The following is a 24257-nucleotide window of genomic DNA, read 5'->3' as shown; positions in this document are numbered from 1 at the left end:
GCCTTACAAAGTAGAAATTAATACTTACATTTTATAGATAAGGAAACTTATCTGTAAGGATAAGAGAGATCAGGGGTGCCTGCGTGGTTCAGTGGGTTAAGCCTCTGCCTTCGGTTCAGGTCATGATCCCAGGGTCCTGGAACTGAGCCCTGCATCCGGCTCTCTGCTCAGCAGGGAGCCTGCTACCCTTCCTCTCTCTGCCTGCCTCTCTGCCTACTTGTGATTTCGTCAAATAAATAAATAAAATCTTAAAAAAAAAAAAGGATAAGAGAGATCAAATAATGTGTCTAAAATGACACAACTGGGAAGAAATAGATGATGTGAGTTAGGGTCTGACTCCAAAATTATACTCTTCCCATTTTGGGGGAGGCCAGGCTATTCCCCCCATATCCTTCTCAGACCTCCCTTGGACACCCTATCTAAAATCTACCCCCCATACTTCCATCCTTCTCCTAGAACCCATTTTTTTCTTCACATCATCATCACCATCATCTAATGTAACTTTCTTACTAACTTATTGCCTGAGTCCCCCACAAGAACATAGTATCTGTGAAGCAGGGTGTTTGCCTAATTTATTAACTTCTGCTTCCCCCAGTGCACAGAAAAGTGCTTAGTGCACAGTGGATATTCAATGAATTTCAACTGAATGAATGAGTAGATCCTATTATTGAATTTTTTCTAGATATACTTTTGAAAATAAAATCAGTCTCAAGATTGTCTTTCGACTGAACAGATGAACCCTGGAAAATCTACGATTACGCTAATTGTAAAGGACACGGAGGACTTCAGAACAAAATTGCAGGGAGAAACGATAGGCTTTTAGAAAATCCCACTGCCAAGACTGTGCCTTGATTTCCAAGTGGTCTCACTGAAGACCCTGGTTGCCTCGGCAACCTGACCACCTTTATTTTCTTTTCATCACATTATAATTTCAGGACTTTGGATTTCTCCCATGGTTGCTTCTAAAAAAGAAATAAAGAAAAAAGTGGAGTTTTACATGTATGTGCATTATACAGGGCATTCTAGAACAGGGGCTTGTTTGCCTCCTGAACTCACCTTGTTAACTCATTCAGAAGTCACGTTCTGTGTTGCCGCCCGGCTCAGGTGAGGATCCTGAGCCTTAGTGGGGTAGTAACTGCACTGGGTGTACAGTCTAATAAGTGGTAAAGCCAGGATTTGAAGCTGCGTCCCCCCATCTAAGGTCCTCCAGTCTACTTTGCAGAAAGAACTGTCTCACCGTCTCCAGTGAGAAGGAGGCCCACAGTGAGCAGCAACACGAGATTTTCTAAAAAGCCATATCAGAGACAAAGTGAATCCAACCATCCCCAAGGCTGTTTCTTAGAACGGACAAAAAAAATTTCTCTTTTTGTTAAATGACTTGTTGTTTTGTAACATATAAGACATCAGCTGACTAGGTCTAAAGAAGCAGTCCAATTTTTGGTGAATTTGCAGTCAAAATGCAAATAAAACTGATTTAATAAAATTGGAAGACTTTTTTTTTTTGGCCACAGGGTTGGTAGGTTTTGGCTCATCTTCTTGGATATGAAAATCATTTTCTCCAAATTAATTTCTTGAAAACTCAGCTGTCCCAGCCTTTCAGACCAGAAGGCTAAATTGATCTGATGGGCACTAGAGGCTCTCAGGATTATCCTGGCCAGGGTCATGAATGAAATGCATTAGATAATTTTAATTCGATATAGGAATCCTCAGGGGCAGCTGAACTGCCAAAAGAATCATCCCTCCATTCATTTCTACTCATTTAGGTATCGGTCAGATTTCTGGAGAAAGACCTGGCCTCCTGGAGATGACTGCCAGCCACCTGTCCTCAACATCACCCAGAAATATGATGAACCAGATCAGGGACCAGAATGTTGGTAGATATTAGGGAACCAAAATAGGTTTTCAAGTAGAGAAAAATAAAGTTGGATCTACTTAACTTTAGAGCTTCACTCATGCAGTCGCTCAACTCTTGTTCGCTCATTCATCTCATCGCGTTCATCCATCCGTCCACCCACCCGCCCACACGATAAGTATTTTTTGAGCACCTACTATGTGTCTGGTGCTCTGCTGTACTGGAACAACAGCCTGCAGACCTGCATGTGACCAAATTCAGTTGTCAGTAGCCACATGAGGCTATAAAGCGTTTGAAATGTGGCTGATTCAAATTCAGATGTGCTGTAACTATGAAAAGCACAACAGATTTCAAAGACTTAGTGTGAAAAAAAAACCTCATTAATAATTTTTATATTGATTATAGGTTGAAATGATGTATTTTATATATTGGGTTAAATCGAAAAAATATATATGTATTTTAAAAATTTTTTTTATTTTTCAGTAATCCCTACACCCAGTGTGGGCCTTGAACTTACAACACTGAGATCAGGAGCTGCATGGTCTGAGGCAGCCAGTCACCCCTAAAATATATTTTTACAATTATTTTTGTCTGTTTCTTTTTACCTTTTGAATGTAATTAATAGAAAATTCAAAATACACATATGACTTTATTACTTTCACTGCTGCTAATGACTATTTGCATATTCCTTCCTGCTATTATTATGTTTTGGGGAAAAGATTGAGAGTGTCTTACAGGGAAGATAACACAAATGCAGAGCAATGATCCATTGTGCTTAGGTGATATTCCTAGGTTTTAAGTCATTAAATTTTTGTTCTGAAAACTTTCTTTGGATACTAAATATCCAGGGCCAGTGTTCTGGAACTGAAAAACATGGAGAAAATTGGGGATGCTGCAATGTTTGTTATTTTCTGAGCTGTCATTGGATATCGTAAATTCATGACTGTCCATGGATTCCTGCTTGCATGTGGGGACACCAAACAAGATGGCTCAGAAGGAAGTAAATACTTACGGAATGGGCTATTTGACATGATGATATTGTGGGAACTAAGTAAAGCTAACTTCGACCTTGTCTCTCTTATTTAAAAAAGACATCTGGGGGCACCTGGGTGGCTCTGCTGGTTAAGCATCGGCCTTCGGCTCAGGTCATGATCCCGGGATCCTGGGATCAAGCCCCACATTGGCTCCCGGCTCGCTGGGGACCCTTCTTCTCCCTTTGCCTCTGCCCCTGTGTGTGTGCTTTCTCTCTCCCTGTCAAATAAATAAAGTCTTTAAAAAAAAATTAAAAAGGACATCTGTGTTGTTTATGTCTGCATTGACCTGCTAGCAGGAAAAATAAATAAATAATTTGAATTGTCATTAGGTTGGGAATAACACCTAATGACTAAGGGAGTGTGTGAGATTAACTAGTTTTGGCAAAAAAAGCTCTAAATAAAAGTTAGAAGGCTGAATTCCAAATGTTTTTTAAATTAAAATTTGATTTCCTTTAAAAATCATCATCTTTTCAGATCAACATATTGGTGGGATTTCTTTTCTCCTTTCCAAAAAGCTATGCAAACAAAAACACTTCCCCTCTTTTTTTCTATTATTCACAAGTAGTATATGGTTTGCTGACTCCTTTCTTGCCCTCTAGTCATGCTTATCACTTCCTTTCTGGGACAATGAGAAGATTATAGAGAGAAAAATTAGCCTGACACTTGGAAAAGTCAGAAAACTAAACCAGGTCCTCAGATACATGAATGCTCCATGTCTCTCCCTGTCTAGCATGACTCAACACTGGAACGAAGTTTCTTTTGTCTAATGAGCTCAAGAGAAGATTCTGAAATACACGCTGGGATTTATGGAAATGAGAGAATTTAGAATACGAGTAGCATAGAGCGCAAAGAACTGTCAGTGACTCTACTGGTAAGAACACAGCAGCATAAGAAAGAAGAAAGGGGATACCGGGCTGATATTTTTTTTCTGGGATTGGAACACATGGCATCAATGCCAGATATTGTAGCAGAGACAGATGGCATGGCAGATGCTGGGAAAGAAAAATGACTTACTACTAGGTGAACCAGAAAAAATAAACAAGGAGGGCAGAGGGGAAAAAGTACAAGTTCCCCTCTGTTGTCAGGAACATTGTCCCATGCTGCAAAATGTAATTGCATCACATAGACTTGTAGATTGCAAATTAAGTGTCTTAACCACTTTCTCCACAGACGGCACATTTGGAATTATAGTTATTCTCTCAGGAGGACTCCTTTTTGTCTATTGCTTTTCCAAGGAAGGAGGGAAGAAAACAACTAATTGGATACATGATGCCTATATACGATGAAGAAGATGTTACTGCTATCTTTTTCTGGCTCAGTCGTTGCTATAGGATACGTAGAAACTGAATGAAATTCATCTTGGTTTATTTTAGAAGTGTTCCCAATTAACATCCTTTCAAGGTGTAAATCAAATGAATGGGGTTGGCATTTTAATAAACTTAAATCAAAGTTGTTTAAAACATGTCCTAGAAAGCTGGGCTGGGCTCTCTCATTAGGTCCCTGGGGTTTAAAACAGGTGCCTCACCAAAATTATAGCTTAGCATGTGGTGGCTCCACGGAGTTGACAGGAATGGTTGAAACCAATAAAAATGATTTTCAAATGCTAAGGGTTTAATATGAGCTACCCAGACACACACAGGCAGTACAATGCCAACGTATGTAGACTGAATCTATGAAAATTCATCACCATGCACTTGGCCGCCACTGTTGCATCACTTACATTAGACAGGAATGGATGTAATCAAGCCTAAAATTGCCAATGTGAGTTGCTGAAATAAAGAAAAGTATGTGAATGATATTAAGGATTTTGTGGCCATTGCAGAAAGAAAAAAAGGAGGGTATGGGGGGCTGGGCAAGCTTCCAGTGATGATTTTTTCACTATATTTGCGGAGGAAATTGAAAACTAATTAAAGACTGTAGAGTGGGGCCCCTGGGTGGCTCAGTGGGTTAAAGCCTCTGCCTTCAGCTTAGATCATGATCCCAGGGTCCTGGGATCCAGCCCCGCATCGGGCTCTCGGCTCAGCAGGGAGCCTGCTTCTTCCTCTCTCTCTGCCTGTCTCTCTGCCTACTTGTGCTCTCTCTGTCAAATAAATAAATAAAATCTTAAAAAAAAAAGACTATAGAGTAACATTGACCAATAAAGAACTACTATATGCTTTGGAAGGGGAATTCTGATATATATAATATTTATTTTCTGTACTGTTTTTAGAAATACTAATTGCCCTCTAAGGTAGACTCCATTGCACATGTACAACCTTCACTCACACGCAACTCATGACTTAGAAACTCATTGCGAAATGAATCTCAGTAACAACGTGGAATCCAGAAATAGCTCAGATACCATATTCTTCCATTTTTAGGGGAGCAAATGCACCCAAGGCCTCCTGTCAATCCCTGTCTGGTTCTCATTTTCTTCTTATTTCCTATTTCTTCTTCTCTCTATTGCCCAGATCAGTGCTGCCCTCTGCTACAGTAAAGTGGAAGTCACTAAATGCTGAGACTGAGTTTCCAGAGACTTGATCACACCGGCATCTCCACCGGTCCCACCTGGGAACAAACAAGTATACTGAGTTTGAGGATACACATTTTCTGAAAGCTGGGGAGAAATGACAGGGAAAGGAGTTCAGTCTGGAACAAATCCGACTTAATGAATTTCTGTGGTGTTTCCGCATTAAATCCTCCCAGAGGAATAAGACTTCGAGCCTGATGGGCCAGCTAGGAGTGGGTCCCTTCTGGTGGAGGATGGGGAGACCTGAGTACATTCCAGCATGAAGGGGTAGACGACGGCAGAGCTACAAAAATGCCATGTTCCTTGATCTTATCATCAAGTGCAAACTTCTATTGTTTGGCCTCCTTCCTTAGACTTCTGGACTTGGACAGCACCTCTTGACAACATAGCTTGAGAAAATGTTCTGCTTTGTGGAATTATTATATGAGAAACTCAGAGAAAACTAACATATTCTGCAATTATAGCAAAGGCTGGACAACGCTGCAGTTACAAATTCTATCAGGCAGCAATCTTGTGTTTTTAATGTTGTTGTTTATTTGTTTAGCACTATGAAGCTCCCTTCTACTAAATTTCAACCCATTATCAGTGTTCACACAACAAACACCATTATTTTGTCAACATCACATAGCTTAGAGCTTAGATCCTAATTGAGAACATCCTCCTTCTGTAGGTATATCATGCAAATTACAATGTTTTCTGTTTGAGAGAGTCCTGCATTATATCTCTAAAATTAGACATTGGGGAGAATGCGCAAAATGGGTAAAATGAAAAAAAAAAAGACCCAGGAAAATCCCAAATGTTTTTCTATCCTGTACGTGGTGTAATCACAAAGGATTCTTTTCCAAAGAGGAAAATAGTGGCACTGAGGCACTTAAAATGGGAAGCAATTTCAGTTTCACAGTCCCCACCAAATGGCATTGTATTTAACACTTTTGTTCATCAGATAGTTTCAGTGTTCTCTTTCAACGTGTCATTAGGAGAATGTGACATCATATTATCCTTGTAATAAGCACTTCATACACTAATAAGATGTTTATGACTGCTTTATGAAATACCTGTTCTTTGCCTTGATAAAAATATGCATTTTTATGTCATTTCTATGGATAATCCTTATTATGAATTTCCAACACCGATATTGCACTATGATAAACTCCTGATTTACTCGGAGTCAAGAAAGTAGAAAACTCTAAGAGAAAGTTAGATATGTAAATATATATTTTTAACATTTCTCTGTAGTTAACAGATAAATGGCAAGGAAAATAACTTCCGTAATTTTTTTGGGGGGGGGGGTCAGGAGTGCAACCTACAGAAAAATTCATATATACTTTCATACATACAATCATTTTTAAATTCTATAACCTCTATAACCCTATAGCAAGAATAAACCTTTATAGAACCTGATTTATTACGAGATCCTAGACCACCTTTTGAATCATCAGGGACAAATTTATCTTCAGTGTAATTTTGAATAGTAAATAGAATTTGTCCTATTCTAATTCTTTGAAAATGTGTAACTCTATGTCGTATTATAAGCCTCAAATGACCAGAACATTGTTTTTTCTTCTTATGCCCCAAATATCTTTGTTAATTTTCCCCTCAAGTAAGTCTAATCCATAAGACTGCAAATCTCAATTAACTAGAACATTCTAATATATCCCCCTAAATGATCTTCATCCTCAATCACCTTAGGTAGACTCCATAAATAAATGTAAGTTGAAGAAAATTTAGTTTTAGGAACATTCTCAATGTTCCCACAGGAGAGACCTGACTATTGTCCTCAAATAGTTGTAACAGAAAGGGAATAAAATGTTATAGCTTCTTGAGAATCAAAACCCAAATTGCAATGAAGAGTCTCATTTTGAAGTAGTCACTCCTATAAAACCTCCGTTCACAGTACCACTTAGAACCTGTTACCACAGATCGGAAGCTAATCAGACTTAGTCATTACAAAAGAGGAAGATCGTCAAGGGACTTCCTCCAAAATAACGATGGCTGGGTTATAAACTCCCCTTCCAATTAATTTTATTGTTTCAGTTGATGAAATTGCAGAAGTGAAATGAACCTGGAAAAAGTGAGCTCTGTAGCCAGCAGAAGCCACAGTCCCAATGCCTGGGAACACTTCAGAAATGAATGAAGAAGCCAGATGCAGAGCTCTGGCCTTGAGGGTAAATGCTGAGGCCAAGAGACATCGATGGGGAAGGTTTCCATTTTCCCCATTCAATCAAATCAGTCTGAATATATTTCATTTCCTACTGTTAGTGAAATAAGTCATCCAGTTAGAATCAATAACTCTAGAGTCTTTTATCCAATTTCTTCACTCACCTTCCATGGGGGTGTTGCTGTCCGGTCGATTGGCAAAGACTACGTCTACGTACTCGAGCTGTAGCCTCTGGAGGGAGCCCTTCAATCCTGGGAACAGAGGCAGGAAAAATCCAAAAAGTACAAAAGTAAACACTATTAGAAACAGTTAAAGTTTAAGAGACTCTTAACTCTAGGAAACAAACTGAGGGTTGCTGGAAGGAAGATGGGTGGGGGGATGGGGTAACTGGAGGATGGGTATTCCGGAGGTCACGTGATGTGATGAGTACTGGGTGTTATATGCAACTGGCGAATCTCTGAACTCTATCTCTGAAGCTTATAATACATCATATGTTAATTGAATTAAAATAAAATAAGATAAAATAAAAAGAAATAGTAAAAGTTTGGTTTCCTTCAAAACTTGACTTAAAAAAAAAGCACGGTATTAGTTTCAAAAAGACATTGAATACAATGATGTATTAATTGGCCCCTAGAACCTTTAAACAATATATCAAAGGCTGACTTTAATCTCAACAAAGTAAAGTCTTATAGGGTGGCGCAGTTCAGTTAAGCGTCTGACTCTTGGTTTCAGCTCAGGTCATGATCTCAGGGTAGTGACCTTAGGGTTATGAGATCGAGCCCTGCATTAAGCTCCACACTCAGCTTGCAGTCGGCTTACGACGCTCTCTCTCCCCGTCTGCCGCTCCTTCTCTCTCTCCCTCTGCCCCTGGTCCCCTGCTCTTTCTCTTCCTCTCTCTAAAAATAAATAAATCTTAAAAAAAAGAAAAGTCTTATAACTTTCTTGATAGTTTTACTATTCCTACCCTGACCAAAAACATATACTCAGCAAAGCTCGTTTACAGTGACTCATCTGTGGCAATATCCAGGAGCAAAGTTTAGAATAAAAAGTAGCCTAAGAGTTTAACTACTTCTTCTTGAAAACTGCAAATTGCTTTCATGTTATGAATGACTTAATGGGCTTACAGTGGGATGGGATATATTTACTGCTCATCAAAAACATTAAAATGGCATAAATCAGAAATAAATGACTGCCAAGGCCATCTTCATGTACAAACGGGTTGTAACAGGAATAAAAGGGTTAGCAAATGAGGGTCTTGCTCAACCTTTTACTAATTGAAACAAAGTTTGAAGAACCTTAAATATAGCTGAGCTCTACCATTTCTATTATTCCCTGTTCTTTGGGGGAAGAAGTGAAAACAGAAGCTATAAAGACTTAGATAATATAAAGGAGAGAGTGAGAACTTAAAAAAAAAAAAAAAGTCTGGAACCAATAATCTAAGTTTTAGCCCTAACCATCTGGTCACATTCCTGTGAGTACTCCGAAAAAAAAAAAAAAAAAAAAAAAAAAAAGATTTAATTTCAGTAAAATTAATACTTCCCTGAAATAGAATGTATTGTATATAATATTATGCAACCAAAAGGATGACAGTTCAAGAATCATTTTATCTCATTTCTATGAGGCACAGCATTTCCTTATCAGCCTATTTAATTCCTCATCAGCCTATTTAATTCCTCAGGAAGACTGGTGGTTTTTCTCTTTTTATTATAGGCATAAAATTAATTGCATGTTAAATGAGGCTCTTATAAATTTAAATTTGGCTCATTTAAATTTGATTTTTCAAACTGGTTTACCAGCCAGCCACAATTACTTTTCTGACAGGAAAATGAAGTGCTTGGATATAGTTCCGGAAATATTTTTCATTCATTGAAAAAGGATTGTCTGGGACAGTGGCTTGTTAAAAGAAGCATTGATGAAGAGATTAGGGCAGACAGGTGTTATAAGGTCCAATGCCCGCTCTCAAAAAACTGCAGTGACTTTCAGGCCTGGGCTATCCCCAGCTCTCTGAAGGGGCAGCTTGAAATTAAATTTACCTTAAAAAGCCCTATGATATGAGCCACTTTTTGGAAGCAATTATATGTATTGGAGGAAGTAAGGGGAGGACAGAATAACCAAATGGATAATGGGGTAGCGCAGGTTGGGAAGGTTAGAAATCTACACTCTAGCGTGCTGTGGGATTCCACTTGGGTTATTTCAACACACCCCCCCCAACCGATTTGGTGACTTAGGTCTCTGATCTGCAGTGGAGATAACAACACACACTACCTTCAGGATCATGCTTCAGGAGAGCAAATAAAACCAGCTTTCAAGTGCTTTGTAAAGCACAGTAGTCTACAGAAATGCGGCGATTATCACAGTGATGCTCACATCTGGGAAATTCAGAATGAGAGGCGTCAAAGGCTAAATGCTAAAGATTTCCCTTGGACTTTCTGGTTTTGGAACGAGGCATTTAGTGAGAGTCCTGGCCCTTCCTGGCACTGGAAGCCAGTGTCTCCCTTTCTGATGAGGCCTCTCCCTCCAGGGTCTCTTCCAAACAGCTCAGCATGTGCTGAGAGTAACTACGAGGAAAACCTGCAGCTGGTTCGGCCCCTTTGTGGTGCTTGTGGTCAGCCAGGACTGGAGTCATTTACCCTCCCATGCCCTAAGCATGCACTAAATCCCAATGTGATCCCCAAACTGTGCTGGGCTCTGGGCGTGTGAAGATGCATGGACGCTGTATGTATCCCCAAGGAACAAACAGTGCATGGTGAGAGTGTATCGGGCACAGGCTCATTGTCGAAGGTAGTACTGTGTGCCCATAAGTGATGGCATGCGCTCCATATGAAGGTCATTCTCAATGTAAGTGGTCATTCCAAGCCGCTCAATTCTTTCTCTGGAAGGCATTTTCCCCCCTTTGTTATTTAGGCTGAGATTCAGGTGTATTCGTGTGAAAACATGAGAAATCATGTGTTACATCTCATCAGCGATCCGTTCTGAAATGAAGTAGCAGGAGACCGTGCCTCCAAGACATCCTGTCCCCAACTTTGAAAATCCCAATCACATCAAGCCTTGAAATCCATGGTGCCAATTCTGGGTTTTACGCTCTGTGAGATGGCAAATTATCAGTGTGGGACTGGGACGTGAGGAGTTAAACAGGGGAAATGACATCGGATTTCCATTTTGAGCTGGTCACGGGTCTGCTGAAGATGACTTGGAGGAGGCAAGAGTGAAAGCATGGAGAGAGGCCAGGGAGAGGTGACAGTGCTGGGGCAAGTGGGCCAAGTCGGGACGAAGTGTTCAAATTCGGGACAAGTTGTATAAGTAGAAATAAGGGGACTGGCCGGTGTGCAGGATACAGAGTGTGGAGGTCAAGGAACCAAGGGTGACTCTCTCAGACTTTTGGCCTGAGAAGTAAAGGGATGGTTACTAAGGCAATCAAGTCAGGGGGAAAGCAGACTGGTGGGAGCCACAGAGGTCGGAGCGGCATGTTCGTCAAGCACACGGAGCTCTTGGCAGTTGGACGGACCAACCTGGCTTTCAGAGGCGAGGTCTATGTGTAGACGAGGCAAAGGGTTTGGGATCTGGTGTGCCAATCTGGGCTGGCCTGAATGACCTTGCTGACATCTCAGGCTCTTTGGGCCCTGCTTTCCTCATCCTTCCAAAGACAAGCTAGACTGAAACGATCTTTCTTCTTCAGTCTTTCATGTGACCACAAACCAAATCAGGCACTCCTGCCCTTTCTAATTTGCATGCCTTAATTGTGCAGAGATAGTTAAATTGTAGCAACATGAAGACATGCTCAACAAATGTCTCCTTGAAAGCCATTTAGGGTTGGTCTCCAATAAGCAAATAGTTGTGTTCTAGCTCCACTTAGCAATGTTTGTTGAACACTGGCTTGGGGCCAGGTATTGTTTCAAGTTTAAGTAGATGTGCAAAAATGCATTAACCTTGGCTGCAGAGGAGAATCGGGGCCACTAATCATAACCTAAGGCAGGCCACGGGCCTGCTGCAGGGAATGCACTTGCTCACAGCACTTCGGACATGAGCCTGTCCCTCAGCACTAACCTACGGTCTGTGGGAGCGAACACAGGAGAAGCAAGAGAAAAGCTCTCTGTCCTTGAGGAGATGTCTACAAGGTCACTGGCCATTCCTTACAAGTCCACAGGATACTTAATTGTGTTGTGTAAAGAAAATAGCTTTCAAGTGACTATAGTAAAGAGAAATCAAAGTTTTTCTTTTAGGTTCTGAAGATGGACAGGAACTGTTTTGTTCATAAGGTAAACTTTAATTCAATGTAAACCTACTTCATGGCTCCTAAAGAAATGTGCCCGTTCCAGAAGTTAAGCAGGCTGGTGTGGTCAGAGATGGATCAGGGGCTCCGTGTTGCCTGCTGAACTGTATAGGAACACGGAAATCAGTACTCTGGAGATTCTGCGAGGGTTCTCTTCAAACATATTGTGTCCACACTTTGCTTTCCTTTCGAGCTTGAAAAAAAATGTTGCCTTAACCGATGGGCACTTTTTCCGTATATAATTTTCTGCCTTCTTCCTGGCAGACCTCTCCATCATGACTTGAGATATGTCTGCTTATTATTTTTTTAAAAATTTATTTGATACACACACACACACAGAGACAGAGAGACAGAGAGAGACAGAGACAGAGAGCAAGCACAAGCAGGGGAAACAGCAGGCAGTGGAGAAGCTGGCACCCCGCCAAGCAAGGAGCCCGATGTGGGGCTGCATTGCAGGACCCCGGGATCATGATCTGAGCCAAAGGCAGCTGCCCAGCTGACTGAGCCACCCAGGTGTCCTGTGTCTGCTTATTTTTTATAAAGACTGTGCTGTATTAGAATAAGGTCTGTGGCTGCTCCTCCCGTGATGAACCATGGTTACCCTGAGTGGGTGATTTCAGTTTAGTATGAACATGGAACACTGGGAAGGAATTTGTGGTGAAGCCATCTGTTAAGAAATTTCCTTTTTCATTGAAAAAAATCATAAATTATCTTTTTAAAATAAAGGTTCAGAGAAGCTGGGTTTGGCATTTGCCATTCATTAAAAAGGTCTAAGCAGTTTCTCAGATTATTTTCCTCTCCTACTCCTCAAATCAAGATAGTGAGTTTGTGGTTTGGATCACATAACAAAACGGTCATTCACCTGAAGCCCAAATATACACTCAGAAACAGCCTTTGTCTATAAAGGCACACACAGAGTACACTTTTGTCTTACAGTTTGACTTACCAAACTATTTCTATTCTTTCCTTCCTATACGATACTAAGGAAACTTGATCTGCTAATTTTTTTAAAAGATTTTATTTATTTATTTTGATAGAGAAAGAGAGAGAGCGCGTGCGCCATCATAAGTAGGTAAAGGCAGGCAGAAAGAGGGGGAAGCAGGCTCCCTGCTGAGCAGGAAGCCCAATGTAGGCCTCGATCCCAGGACCCTGAGATCATGACCTGAGCTGAAGGCAGAGGCTTAAACCACTGAGCCACTCAGGCGCCCCTGATCTGCTAAATTTTAACACTTGCAAAAATTGGGACTTAAAGATTGTTTGTGGAATGGCTGAATGAATAGACGTTCAGAGCTAGAGAGGACTTAGGGATTCTAAATGGATACAATAAACTTCCCATTGTGAAATTTCTACCTTCTCCTTGTGAATCCAAGGAGCATGTTGTTCCTGACTGGATTGTAAGTAAAGGAACTTGGGTTCACTGAAAAGGTCTTTCATCTGATTTTTTTCGAAAGTGCATTATGTACAAGTCAAGTTCATTTTACACTCCGTAAACCAACTCAGGTGGCCAAGGTCACCAGCACTTAATTGACCTGAACTCTACAGGAATTGGACCTCTGTCTTGTCCTCTAAGAACACTTTCTAAATTTAATGTGCATAAGAATCACCAATGTTCATTAAGGCTGCCTTCATCACAAAACAAGTATCAATGAAACCCAAGGACAATGATTTGTAAACTTCTTCCAACTTTATTTTGGGTCTAGAACTCTCATGTCCCCTCCACCCCCCACTTTGTTTCCCTGAAAATTCACTCAATTCCCCCATTTCAGCCTGCCTGGAACTATCCTTTCAATTGATGCTCTTGGACTCGTGAATATCTTTGTCTTTGGCTAAAACTATGAGCTACAAAATAAATAGTAACAACATACCTAATAAATGATCCCAATTCTTTAGTCACAGAAGTTTGAAATTTTGTGTTAAAGTTTGAATCTGGGTCAGTTTAAATTTCAGCTGAACTGGTTTATTCATCTTGAGAGATCAGCTCCTAAGAGAATTCCTGACTTGTTTAAAGGAACAGAGAATTTAAAGTATTTCTGTTATGCTGTTTGAGGCTTGAAGAAAACTGATTTAGAAGAGAGAATTTTGAGGGGCGCCTGGGTGGCTCAGTGGGTTAAAGCCTCTGCCTTCGGCTCGGGTCACGATCCCAGGGTCCTGGGATCAAGCCCCACATCGGGCTCTCTGCTCTGCAGGGAGCCTGCCTCCTCCTGTCTCTCTCTGCCTGCCTCTCTGCTTACTTGTGATCTCTGTCTGTCAAATAAATAAATAAAATCTAAAAAAAAAAAAAAAAGAAGAAGAGAGAATTTTGAAATGATGAGCACACTGGTAAATATAAAAACAATGGAGATTCAGTAAAAAGCACAGCAACTCTGACCATTCTTTTTTTACTTGATTTTATGTTCTCCATTGATTGCCATCCTGAACCATTTCCTGAATCTCTTTTTTTAATTAATTAGATTAAAAAGAAAAGAGGGGCAAGAACTTTCTAGGCAACACACTGCTGCCTTGTTTTTCTGCTTGGTACAACAAGCTTACGTGGATTATTTCTTTTTTGGGGGGGGTGGTTATTTCTCATGGTACATGACTCAAGTCACACGGGCAAGTGCTAGAGCAGGAATGATGACAGTTTTAAGAGACAGGCTGGGTTTTACTTTGCAATATCAAGTTGGACACCAAGGCCTGAGAAGAGATTTTGTTTGGACTGGAATCAGAAAGCTTTTCTAGTGCTAGAATGTGCTTATTCATTGTGGTGGCCTTAGAATGTTACTTAGTAAAGGGCTTCCTTATCTATGGTATGAAGACTAACAGTTGCACTATTAAGAATGATGATGATAAAGACAAAAATAACATTCATTAAGTGCTTATTACATGACAGATACTGTGCTCAATGTGAATTATCTAATTTCATTCTCTGTATAGTAGCATTGCGAGAGAGGAATATTTATAGTCCATTGTATAATCAAAGAAATGGAGGTTTAGTGAGGTTAAATAACTTGCACAAAGTCCCCTAGCTCATAAATGACACAGTTGAAACTTGAACCACTCTTTGTTTGGTTTCAAACCCCAGTGCTTACAGTGCTTACAAATATATTAAGAATCAGTTAATGAGAAATACCAAACTCATCCAAAAACTTTGAACAAACGACTGATATAATTATCACCGTTAAACAATTACATATATGTGAAATATAAATATAAACATATTCTCCAAAATCTGGCTTCAAAACTCTCCATTTTATTCTTAATTTTTTAATTTTTTAAAAAATAATCTCTATGTCCAATGTGGGGCTCAAACTCACAACACTATGATCAAAAGTCACATAGTCACACTGCTCTACTGACTGAGCCAGCCAGGTGCCCCCAAATTCTCTATTTTAAATTAAATGATTGAACACCAAAATTATTTTTTCCCCAGTGTAAATCTAAGATCTTTCCAAGTTTTCTTTGCAGGTTAATAAAGATCTCTAACTTCTAAACGGCAGTGACTGTCTTCAAATTCAACATTATCTTTTTTTTTTTTTTTTAAGACTTACTCATTTATTTGAGAGAGAAACAGAGAGTGAGTGAGCATATGAGCATGGGGAAGTACAGAGGGAGAGGGACAAGCAGACTCTTCCCCTCAGACTGAGCAGGGACTCAGACTGAGGCTGGGTACCAGGACCCTGAGATCATGACCTAAGCCAAAGTCAGACGCTTAACCAACTGAGTCACCCAGGCGCTCCTCAACGTTATCTTTTAGATTAGGTTCACCGGGAGGGAAAAAACTTCACAGTGAAATGACAACCTGGAAGAAAATATTTGCAACACATGTAGCTGACAAAGACTGAACATTATTAATACACGAAGAATCCCTGAAAAATTAATGAGATCAAGACACAAAAAACTCAAAAGAAAAATAGCTTAAGAACATGAAGAGTTGGTTCCCAGAAAAAGAAGCAAAAAATTGTAAAAAGTAGCTCAAACCATTACTAAATAAATGTATAACTAAACAAAACCAGTTCATCCATCAGATTGGTATATTCCTTTTCAGAAAACAATTTAAAATATGTATTATTCTTTGACCTAACGATGCCGCTTCCAGTATCTATCACATTTACATAAGGATGGCCATTTGTATAATTCTTTATAATACTAAAACCAAGAAATAACCTACAAATCATGTTTAGAGTGCATATGTATGTGGGGGTGTGTGTGTCTAAAATTATTTTAATTGCAAAAAAAGTAGGTTTTTTTTTTTAGGTTAATATGTATAGCTTGATTCCCCTGGTTTCATACTTATGTTTTTGTACTTATAAGAAAATGTGGATAGATAGATAGATAGATAGATAGGAAGGAGATCAATTTTTTTTTTTAGATTTTTATTTATTTATTTGACAGAGAGAAATCACAAGTAGGCAGAGAGGCAGGCAGAGAGAGAGGAGGAAGCAGGCTCCCTGCTGAGCAGAAAGCCCAATGCGGGGCTCGAACCCAGGACCTGGGATCATGACCTGAGCCAAAGGCAGCGGCTTAACCCACTGAGCCACCCAGGCGCCCCGGAAGGAGATCAATTTAACTGTGGGGACAAGTTGGGAAGGACATGACCCAGATTGTTACACTGTGAAATGAGATAAGGTAAGCTAAGGGAGTACTTCTTTATTTTTATTTTTAAAGTTTGTGAGATTAGATAGAGTACATTGCATGTTTTTATTGACTTTGGTATTTCATAAATGAAACCAGTTTAAAAAAAAAAGAAAAAATCTTCGGTCTTCATGATTAATTATGAATCTAAAGTTATAAAAATCTTGGATCCGTATAGGTCCATGTAACATTTTTCCTTTATTGCAACAGGTGCAGGTGGAACATTTTTGTTATATGTAGATAAATAAGAAATACATAAAAATTTCTCCCAATTCTCATAATCCTCCCAATGAGGTAGAGTACTATTCTATTACATAATGGTTCTCGAAGACCATACTATTTCCTGTTAATTTCTAGTCTCTACAAAGTTTTGAGTGCCATCACAAAAGCAATGGCTCCATGAATCAATAACTGAGTGGTAATTTTTTATAATTTTTTAAAATGTGCATAATACTCTTTAAAAACTATCATAGTCTTGAAAACTGTATGCCAATAAAATGGACAACCTAGATCGGTTAGATAAATTCCTAGAAACATATAACCTCACAAAACTGAATCAGGAGGAAATAGACAATTTGAATATACCCATTACTAGCAGTGAAATTGAACCAGTAACCGACAAACTCCCAAAAAATAAAAGTCCAGGACCAGATAGTTTCATAGGTAAATTCTATCAAACCTTTAAAGAAAAGTTACTACCTATTCTTCTCAAACTCTTCCAAAAAAACAGAAGAGGAAGGAAAACTTCCAAATTCATTCTATGAGGCCAGCATTACTCTGATACCAAAACCAGATAAAGACACCACTGAAAAAGAGAACCACAGGCCAATATCTCTGATGAACACAGATGCAAAAATCCTCAAGAAAATATTAGTAAACTGAATTCAACAACACATTAAAAAAAATCATTTACCACAATCAAGCAGGATTGATTCCTGGGATGCCAGGGTGGTTCAATATTTGCAATTCAATCAATGCGATGTATCATATCAATAAGAGAAAGGATAGAAAACGTATGATCATTTCAATAGATGAAGAAAAAGCATTTGACAAAGTACAACATCCATTCATGATAAAAACTCTCAACGAAATAGGTTTAGAGGGAACATACCTCAACATAATAAAGGCCATATATGAAAAACCCAGAAGTAACATCTACTCAATGGTAAAAAATGAGAGTTTTTCTCCTAAGTCCAAGGACAAGACAAGGACGTTCATTCTTATCACTTTTATTCAACACACTACTGGAAATCCTGGCTATGGCACTCAGACAAGAAAAAGGAATAAAAGGCATCTGAATTGGTAAGGAAGAAGTAAAACTGTCACTATTTGTAGATGACATGATACTATATGTAGAAAACCCTAACTACTCCACCAAAAACAATGACTAGAATTGAAAAACGAATTCAATAAGGTTTCAGGATACAAAATCCAGATACAGAAATCAGTTGCATTTCTATTCAACAATGATGAAGTAGCAGAAAGAGAAACAATTCCATTTACAAATGCACTGAAAAGGGGCGCCTGGGTGGCTCAGTGGGTTAAGCCGCTGCCTTCAGCTCAGGTCATGATCTCGGAGTCCTGGGATCGAGTCCCGCATCGGGCTCTTTGCTCAGCAGGGAGCCTGCTTCCTCCTCTCTTTCTGCCTGCCTCTCTGCCTGCTTGTGATCTCTCTCTGTCAAATAAATAAATAAAAAATCTTAAAAAAAAAAAAAACAAATGCACTAAAAATAATAAAGTATCTAGGAATCAATTTAACTAAGGAGGTAAAAGGCCTATACCCTGAAACCATAAAACACTGATGAGAGGAACTGAAGATGACACAAACAAATGAAAAGATATTCCATGCTCACCAACAAAAAGAAAAATTTTGTTAAAACATCCATACTACCCAAAGCAATCTACAGATTCAACACAATCCCTATCAAGATACCAATGGCATTTTTCACAGAACCGGAACAAATAATTCTAAAACTTATATGGAACAAAATATCCTTAATAGACAAAGCAATCTTGAAAAAGAAGGACAAAGCTGGAGGTATCACAATCCCAGATTTCAAGATACACTCCAAAGTTGTAGTAATCAAAATAGTATGGTACCAACACAGAAAGACACAGGGATCAATGGAACAAAATAGCCCAGAAATACACCCACAAGTACATGGTCAATTAATCTATGACAAAGAAGGCAAGAATATGTAACAGAAAAAAAAAAGACAGTCTCTTCAACAAATGGTTTTGGGAAAACTAGACAGCTACATGTAAAGAATGAAATTGGACTTTCTTAGACCATACACAAAAATAAACTCAAATGGATTAAAGACCTTAATGTGAGACCCGAAACTCTAAAATTCTTAGAAGAAAACATAGGCAGTAATCTCTTTGACAGCAGCCACAGAAACATTTCTCTAGATTTCTCTCCTTTGGCAAAGGGAAAAAAAGCAAAAGTAAACTATTAGGACTACGCCAAAATAAAAAGCTTTTGCACAGTGAAAAAACCATCAACAACAAAAAAGACAGCCCATCAAATGGGAGAAGATATGTGCAAATGATATATCCAATAAAGAGTTAATATTCAAAATATATAAAGAACTTGTACAACTTGGCACCGAAAAATATAAACAATCCAATTTAAAAATGGGAAGAAGACATGGACAGACATTTTTCCAAAGAATATATGCAGATGGCCAACAGACACATGGAAAGATGCTCAGCATCACTCATCATCGAGGAAATGCAAACTAAAACCACAATGAGATATCACCTCACACCTGTCAGAATGGCAAAATTTAAAAATGCAAGGAACAAGTGTTAGTGTGGATGTGGAGAGAAAGGAACTCTTTTGCATTGTTGGTGGAAATACAAACTGGTGCAGCCACTGTGGGAAACAGTATGGAGGTTCCTCAAAAAATTAAAAATAGAATTACCATAATTCTACTCCTGGCTATTCACCCAAAGAATACAGAAACACTAATTCAAAAAGATAATATACACCCCTATGTGTATTGCAGCTTTTTTACATTAGCCACGATATGGAAGCAACCGAAGTGTTCCTTCATAGATGAATGGGTTAAGGAGGTTTTATATATATATATTATATATATATATAATATATATACCATATATATATATATGATGGAATATTACTCAGCTATAAAAAAAGAATGAAATCTCACCACTTGCAACGACATGGAGGGACCTAGAGAGTATAATGCTAAGTGAAATCAGTCAGAGAAGGCAAACACCATTTGAGTTCACTCACATGGGGAATTTAAGAAACAAATGAAAAAAGAAAAAAAGATAGAGAAAAAACTGGTGATTACTAGAAGAGAGGTGGGTGGGGGGAATGGGTGAAACTGGTGAAGGGGATTAAGAGTATACTTACTGTGATGGACACTGAGGAATGTATGGAAATGTTGAATCACTGTACTATACATTTGAAACTGTATAGTAATAATACTGTATATTTATTATATTAAAATTAAAAGAATAAAATAATAAAATAAAAATTTTAAATAAAATAAATAAATAAATAAATAAAATAAAATAAAAGTATCATAGTCTTAGCATATGTCCATACAAAAGCCTGTACACAGATATTCGTAGCAATATTATTTATAAGTAAAAAAATGAAAACATTAACCGATGAATGAATAAATAAGACGTCGTCTATCCATACAATGGAATTTTATTTGGCAGTAAAGAGGAATGAAGTACTGACACCTGTTACAACATGGATGAACATTATGCTAAGTGAAAAAAACCAGTCACAAAGAAGTACATATTGTACGGTCTCATTCATATAAAATATCCAGAACTGGCCAATTTATACAGACAAAAGTAGATTAGCAGTGGCTTGGGGCTGTGGAAGAGGGTAGGGAGAAGGTGGGAAGTAACTCCTAGTGGGTACTAGGTTTCTTTGTAGAGTGATGAAAACGTTTTAAAATTCAATTTATGGTGATGATTGTACAACTCCGTTATACTCGGAACCAATGAATTGTGCACTTTAAATGGGTAAACTCTTATGGTATGTAGATTATACTTCAATAAAGCTCTTTTAAAAAGTCTTAGTGAAGTGTTTTATCAATGCTAGCACAGCTGTAAATGAGAAGAGTTTTAGAGAATTTGTCCTTTTTCTTTTGTGTTGCCAACTGTCTTCTCTATATCACCACACTCCTACATTAAAACTCAGAGAGACTGTGGTTGATTGTGATTCTCTTTATAAAGAATTTCCACCCCCCCACCAAATGGGTTTTGAACCTATTTGGTTGATACCTTTCCTGAATCAGCAGCCCACAAATGAAGATAAAATGAAATGCTGTACCTACCTTCAATAATATGTTTTCTTGACAACCCTCTTTCCGTTTCAGCTCTAACAAGAAAAAGAAGCAAATGACTTTGAGTGGGGGTGTGCTTTTTTAAAAATTGCTGTTTCAAAAGTACAGAAGAATAATCACTCTAAATTGAATTGCTAACTTTATACCCTATTCTTGGCAAATTCTACACCACCGGTTGAGGAGAGAAGCCTGGTGAGCCACGCACTGAGCCCCTTTTCTTTGGAGACCCCAGCTGATAAATTAACTATTACTCTCATCACATGATATCATTAACAACTCAGCCATGCGTGCCCCATCCATATATACCGTGACATAAGGCTCAACCTTCCCACCTCACCCTCAACTCAACCCAAACCATCCCCACCCTAAAAAAGCCTTGACATAAGTTTGTGAGCTGCCCATAAGTTTCGCTTTTCTGAGAAAGGAAGCACATTTGGAAGTGCCTTTTGACTTGCAAAAGAAATTTAACAATCACTTTCTGTTAAAATGTGATGTCAGTCTTTCTTACATTAGTATCCGAAGAAGACAAACATTTAATTAGGACTTTTGTCTTTCCAGATCATCCTCACACTCTGGCCAATTAGAAAGAAATATGGTTCCTGAGTTTTAAAGTCTTCATGAAATATTTCTTCAACATCACTCTCTGTGGCCACCTCTTTTTTAAAACACAGTAGTTCACCATCTGCCTTTGGTGATTTTGAATCTTTTATAAAAGCATTAGATGGTATTGGGTGCAGTACTCCGCTACGTAATGGGTCTTCAGGATTGTCTTCCTCCCTGTTGATTTCTAAAGTATAGGCAAGGCTTTCAGTGCCATTGCAAAAACTGAGTAACAGCACCATGAATCAGAGCGGAGACAGAGCAAATCTACCTCTCTCACAAGCACCAGGTTGCCTGAATTTTTAGAGGTGATAAATAAAAATCTACAATCCATCTTTCTGTCTTCATGGTCATCATAAACAGGCTCAAAAATAGCAATATGATATGAGTGTGTGTATGGGGGGGTATTTATATACATGTACAGTTTGATTAGAAGATTCCTAAGGAACTGTCTTCTGTCTCCAATTTTGTTTTCAGCTGCTCCCTCTCCATTATAGGGAGGTAAATAAGGTTTTGTTGGTTTGTGTTTGTTTTTGTTATTTGTTAAGACTCCATGGAAATATTTGTGATTTCCATGAAAAGGTATGTGGAATAGCCAGACTTTTAAGTTCTGCTGAATTGTGTAAATACCAGTTCAAACACCAGTAGGCTTATCAGAGGCCAATTTGTCCTGTGAAATTTGCTTGCCTCCCACAACAGACAGAGGAGGACCTCTCTTTCATTTCCTGCCAGTGAGTGATATGGTAGCTTCCTGTTACTCTCCAAAAGGCAGTCCTCTTAATCAACATTCTCACGCCTTCTGCTGAAATGACCAGAGACTCACATGTGGGGCCAGACAAGATAGTTTTATCTTTGCATTCCATGGAAGTCTTTGGGTTTTGGCAGATTCGAATAGCTTTTCTTCTGTGATGCTATGTGCTTGTTTTCTTTTCCGAAAATTTGAACTCTATTTTGGAAATGGTTCTAAGTAGGAGGCTGGTATTGGAAGATCTCCATGAATTACTTAGTAACAAGTGGCCACATGCTTTACACTAAATTTCTTTGGGGCATCTTGCTAAAATTGAATCCTAGGCTAATTGCTACTTTCTTCAAGGCAGAAAAAATAACCTTTCTCTCCAAATCAATTAATTTTAGTACATTAGATGCAAAATGGTTGCCCAAAAGGATAAAAGCATGAACTACTAGTTGTCTCCTGTCAAGTAAAGAAAAGAAGAGGTATTGAACTTACTTTCCACCCCAGTAGAGTTTGGTTGTTATGACCAGGCTGGACCTCCTATATGTTACACAGAGAGAAATATTAAATAAATTGTTGGGTTTTTGCACTGAGTCGTATTATTATACCTCCAGAAAGAATTTATTGTACTTCCCATTAAAAAAAACAACAACTGGTAAAGAGATAAATTTGTTAATTCATGTCACTGAAATATTGGGACAAAGGGAAGCTGATGAGTGGGTATGTGAAGTCAGATCCTAGATAAGAGGTTGGAGGGGAATGACCTTTACCTGGAGAGTCAGGTGGAGGAGGCAGATGGGGGGGGGTTGGTGAAGAGGGTGAGTGGGAGGCATGGAGGGGCAGGAATGGTTAATGAGAGGGTGAGTGAGAGGATTTAAAGGATGAACTGCTTTAGCAGCACCCATTAACGCTTATTTAGCATCTGACATAACACTGATTGAGTGTGAGCTTTCCTGGGGCTCAGTCCACACTCTGCCAAGGACCATGGACCCTAGCAGCTCTGAATTATTCTGCTTTCCAGCTGTGACATTCACAGGCAGTAACTGACAGCAGGGAGAGAGGAATGATAGAGTAGTCAATCAATAGGAATAAATTTTCTTTGAGTGTTTCATTAAATGGAAACATTATTTTAGGAAAACAGTCCTAAAGCTCTTAACTCAAGGTTTGAACCACTTTACTCCGAAGGGAATGAGAGGTGAAAATCTCATCAGCAAACTTATTGCGTTCTCCAAACCACACCCAAGGGCAGGAAAGGCCATGGTGTCATCACAATGGTGAATAGGAAAGGTGTCTTGAGAACTACAGTCACATAATTTACAATCAGGAGGCAGATCTCAGTATGATTTAGCTTCTCCAGGTCTGTAATTCAATTGAACTGGTCTAGGAAAAAAAAAATCATTTGAGATTCAAAGGTTAGGGCCAAACTTTGGGAGTATTTGAGATAAGGCATTTATAATTCCATCAGCCGAGGAGCCGATGTCTCGGGCCGAGAGATAAGAGCCTCACAAGATGAATGATAACCAATGGGGAACATGGGTGACAATTCTGACAGCTTAGCTGCAACAGGAAAAATTTGTAGAAAATGTTCGCAATCCCATCCCACGGAAGTTAATTCCCTGAAAAGTAATTTGAATAACTATAACAGAAGCTCTACAGATCCCTGCGTCTAGAGATTACACACTGCGGAAGGCCTGACGCACTTTCCAGGTTAATCCATCAACCTCACGATACCTAGTGTGACAGCAATCTGCCCCAGGGGAGCCAGGTCTCCTTTAGCAAACATTTTCACAGCTTCAAGAAGAGGACGGATGGAATATCATAAAAAATGAATGCAGTCCTCTCGATGATTCGGAGCGGCTGGGTCGGCCAGAGCTGTACATCCTCGCCTTGTACATCAGGTGTCCTCTGCCAGTCCACCCCTCGTTGCACAGTTCATGGGGCTCTTGGTGGACTCATCTCCAAGGTCTCTGTCACGAGCTCAACTGTGCCCCCTAAGAAGGCATAGTCAAGTCCTAACTCCCAGTACCTCAGAATGTGAGCTTATTTGGAAATGGGGTCATTACAGATGTAATCAAATTAAGATGAGGTCATACTGGAGTAGGGGCAGACCTTAATCCAATATGACTGGTGTCCTTTTAAGAAGACACACAGGG

The 24257-nt window shown here is 39.1% G+C and overlaps 1 protein-coding gene across 4 annotated transcripts in view; it reads right to left on the bottom strand.

Moving 5' to 3' along the window:
- KCNAB1 (potassium voltage-gated channel subfamily A regulatory beta subunit 1) overlaps nt 1-24257 on the bottom strand; it is a 378185-nt gene that overhangs the window by 55405 nt on the left and 298523 nt on the right. For all 4 annotated transcript variants that reach the window (XM_047728637.1, XM_047728665.1, XM_047728656.1 and 1 more), the window contains exons 6-8: nt 22600-22644; nt 20763-20806; nt 7718-7804 (exon numbers count right to left, since the gene is read on the bottom strand). In XM_047728637.1, coding sequence (XP_047584593.1) covers nt 7718-7804; nt 20763-20806; nt 22600-22644 — 176 coding nt within the window. The remainder of the gene's footprint in view (nt 1-7717; nt 7805-20762; nt 20807-22599; nt 22645-24257) is intronic.

This window comes from Lutra lutra, chromosome 1 (assembly GCF_902655055.1).
Source record: "Lutra lutra chromosome 1, mLutLut1.2, whole genome shotgun sequence".
NCBI classification, from domain to species: Eukaryota; Metazoa; Chordata; class Mammalia; order Carnivora; family Mustelidae; genus Lutra; species Lutra lutra.
The sequence above is the reverse complement of the archived record's forward strand: the minus strand, read 5'-3'. Positions and strand labels throughout refer to the sequence as shown.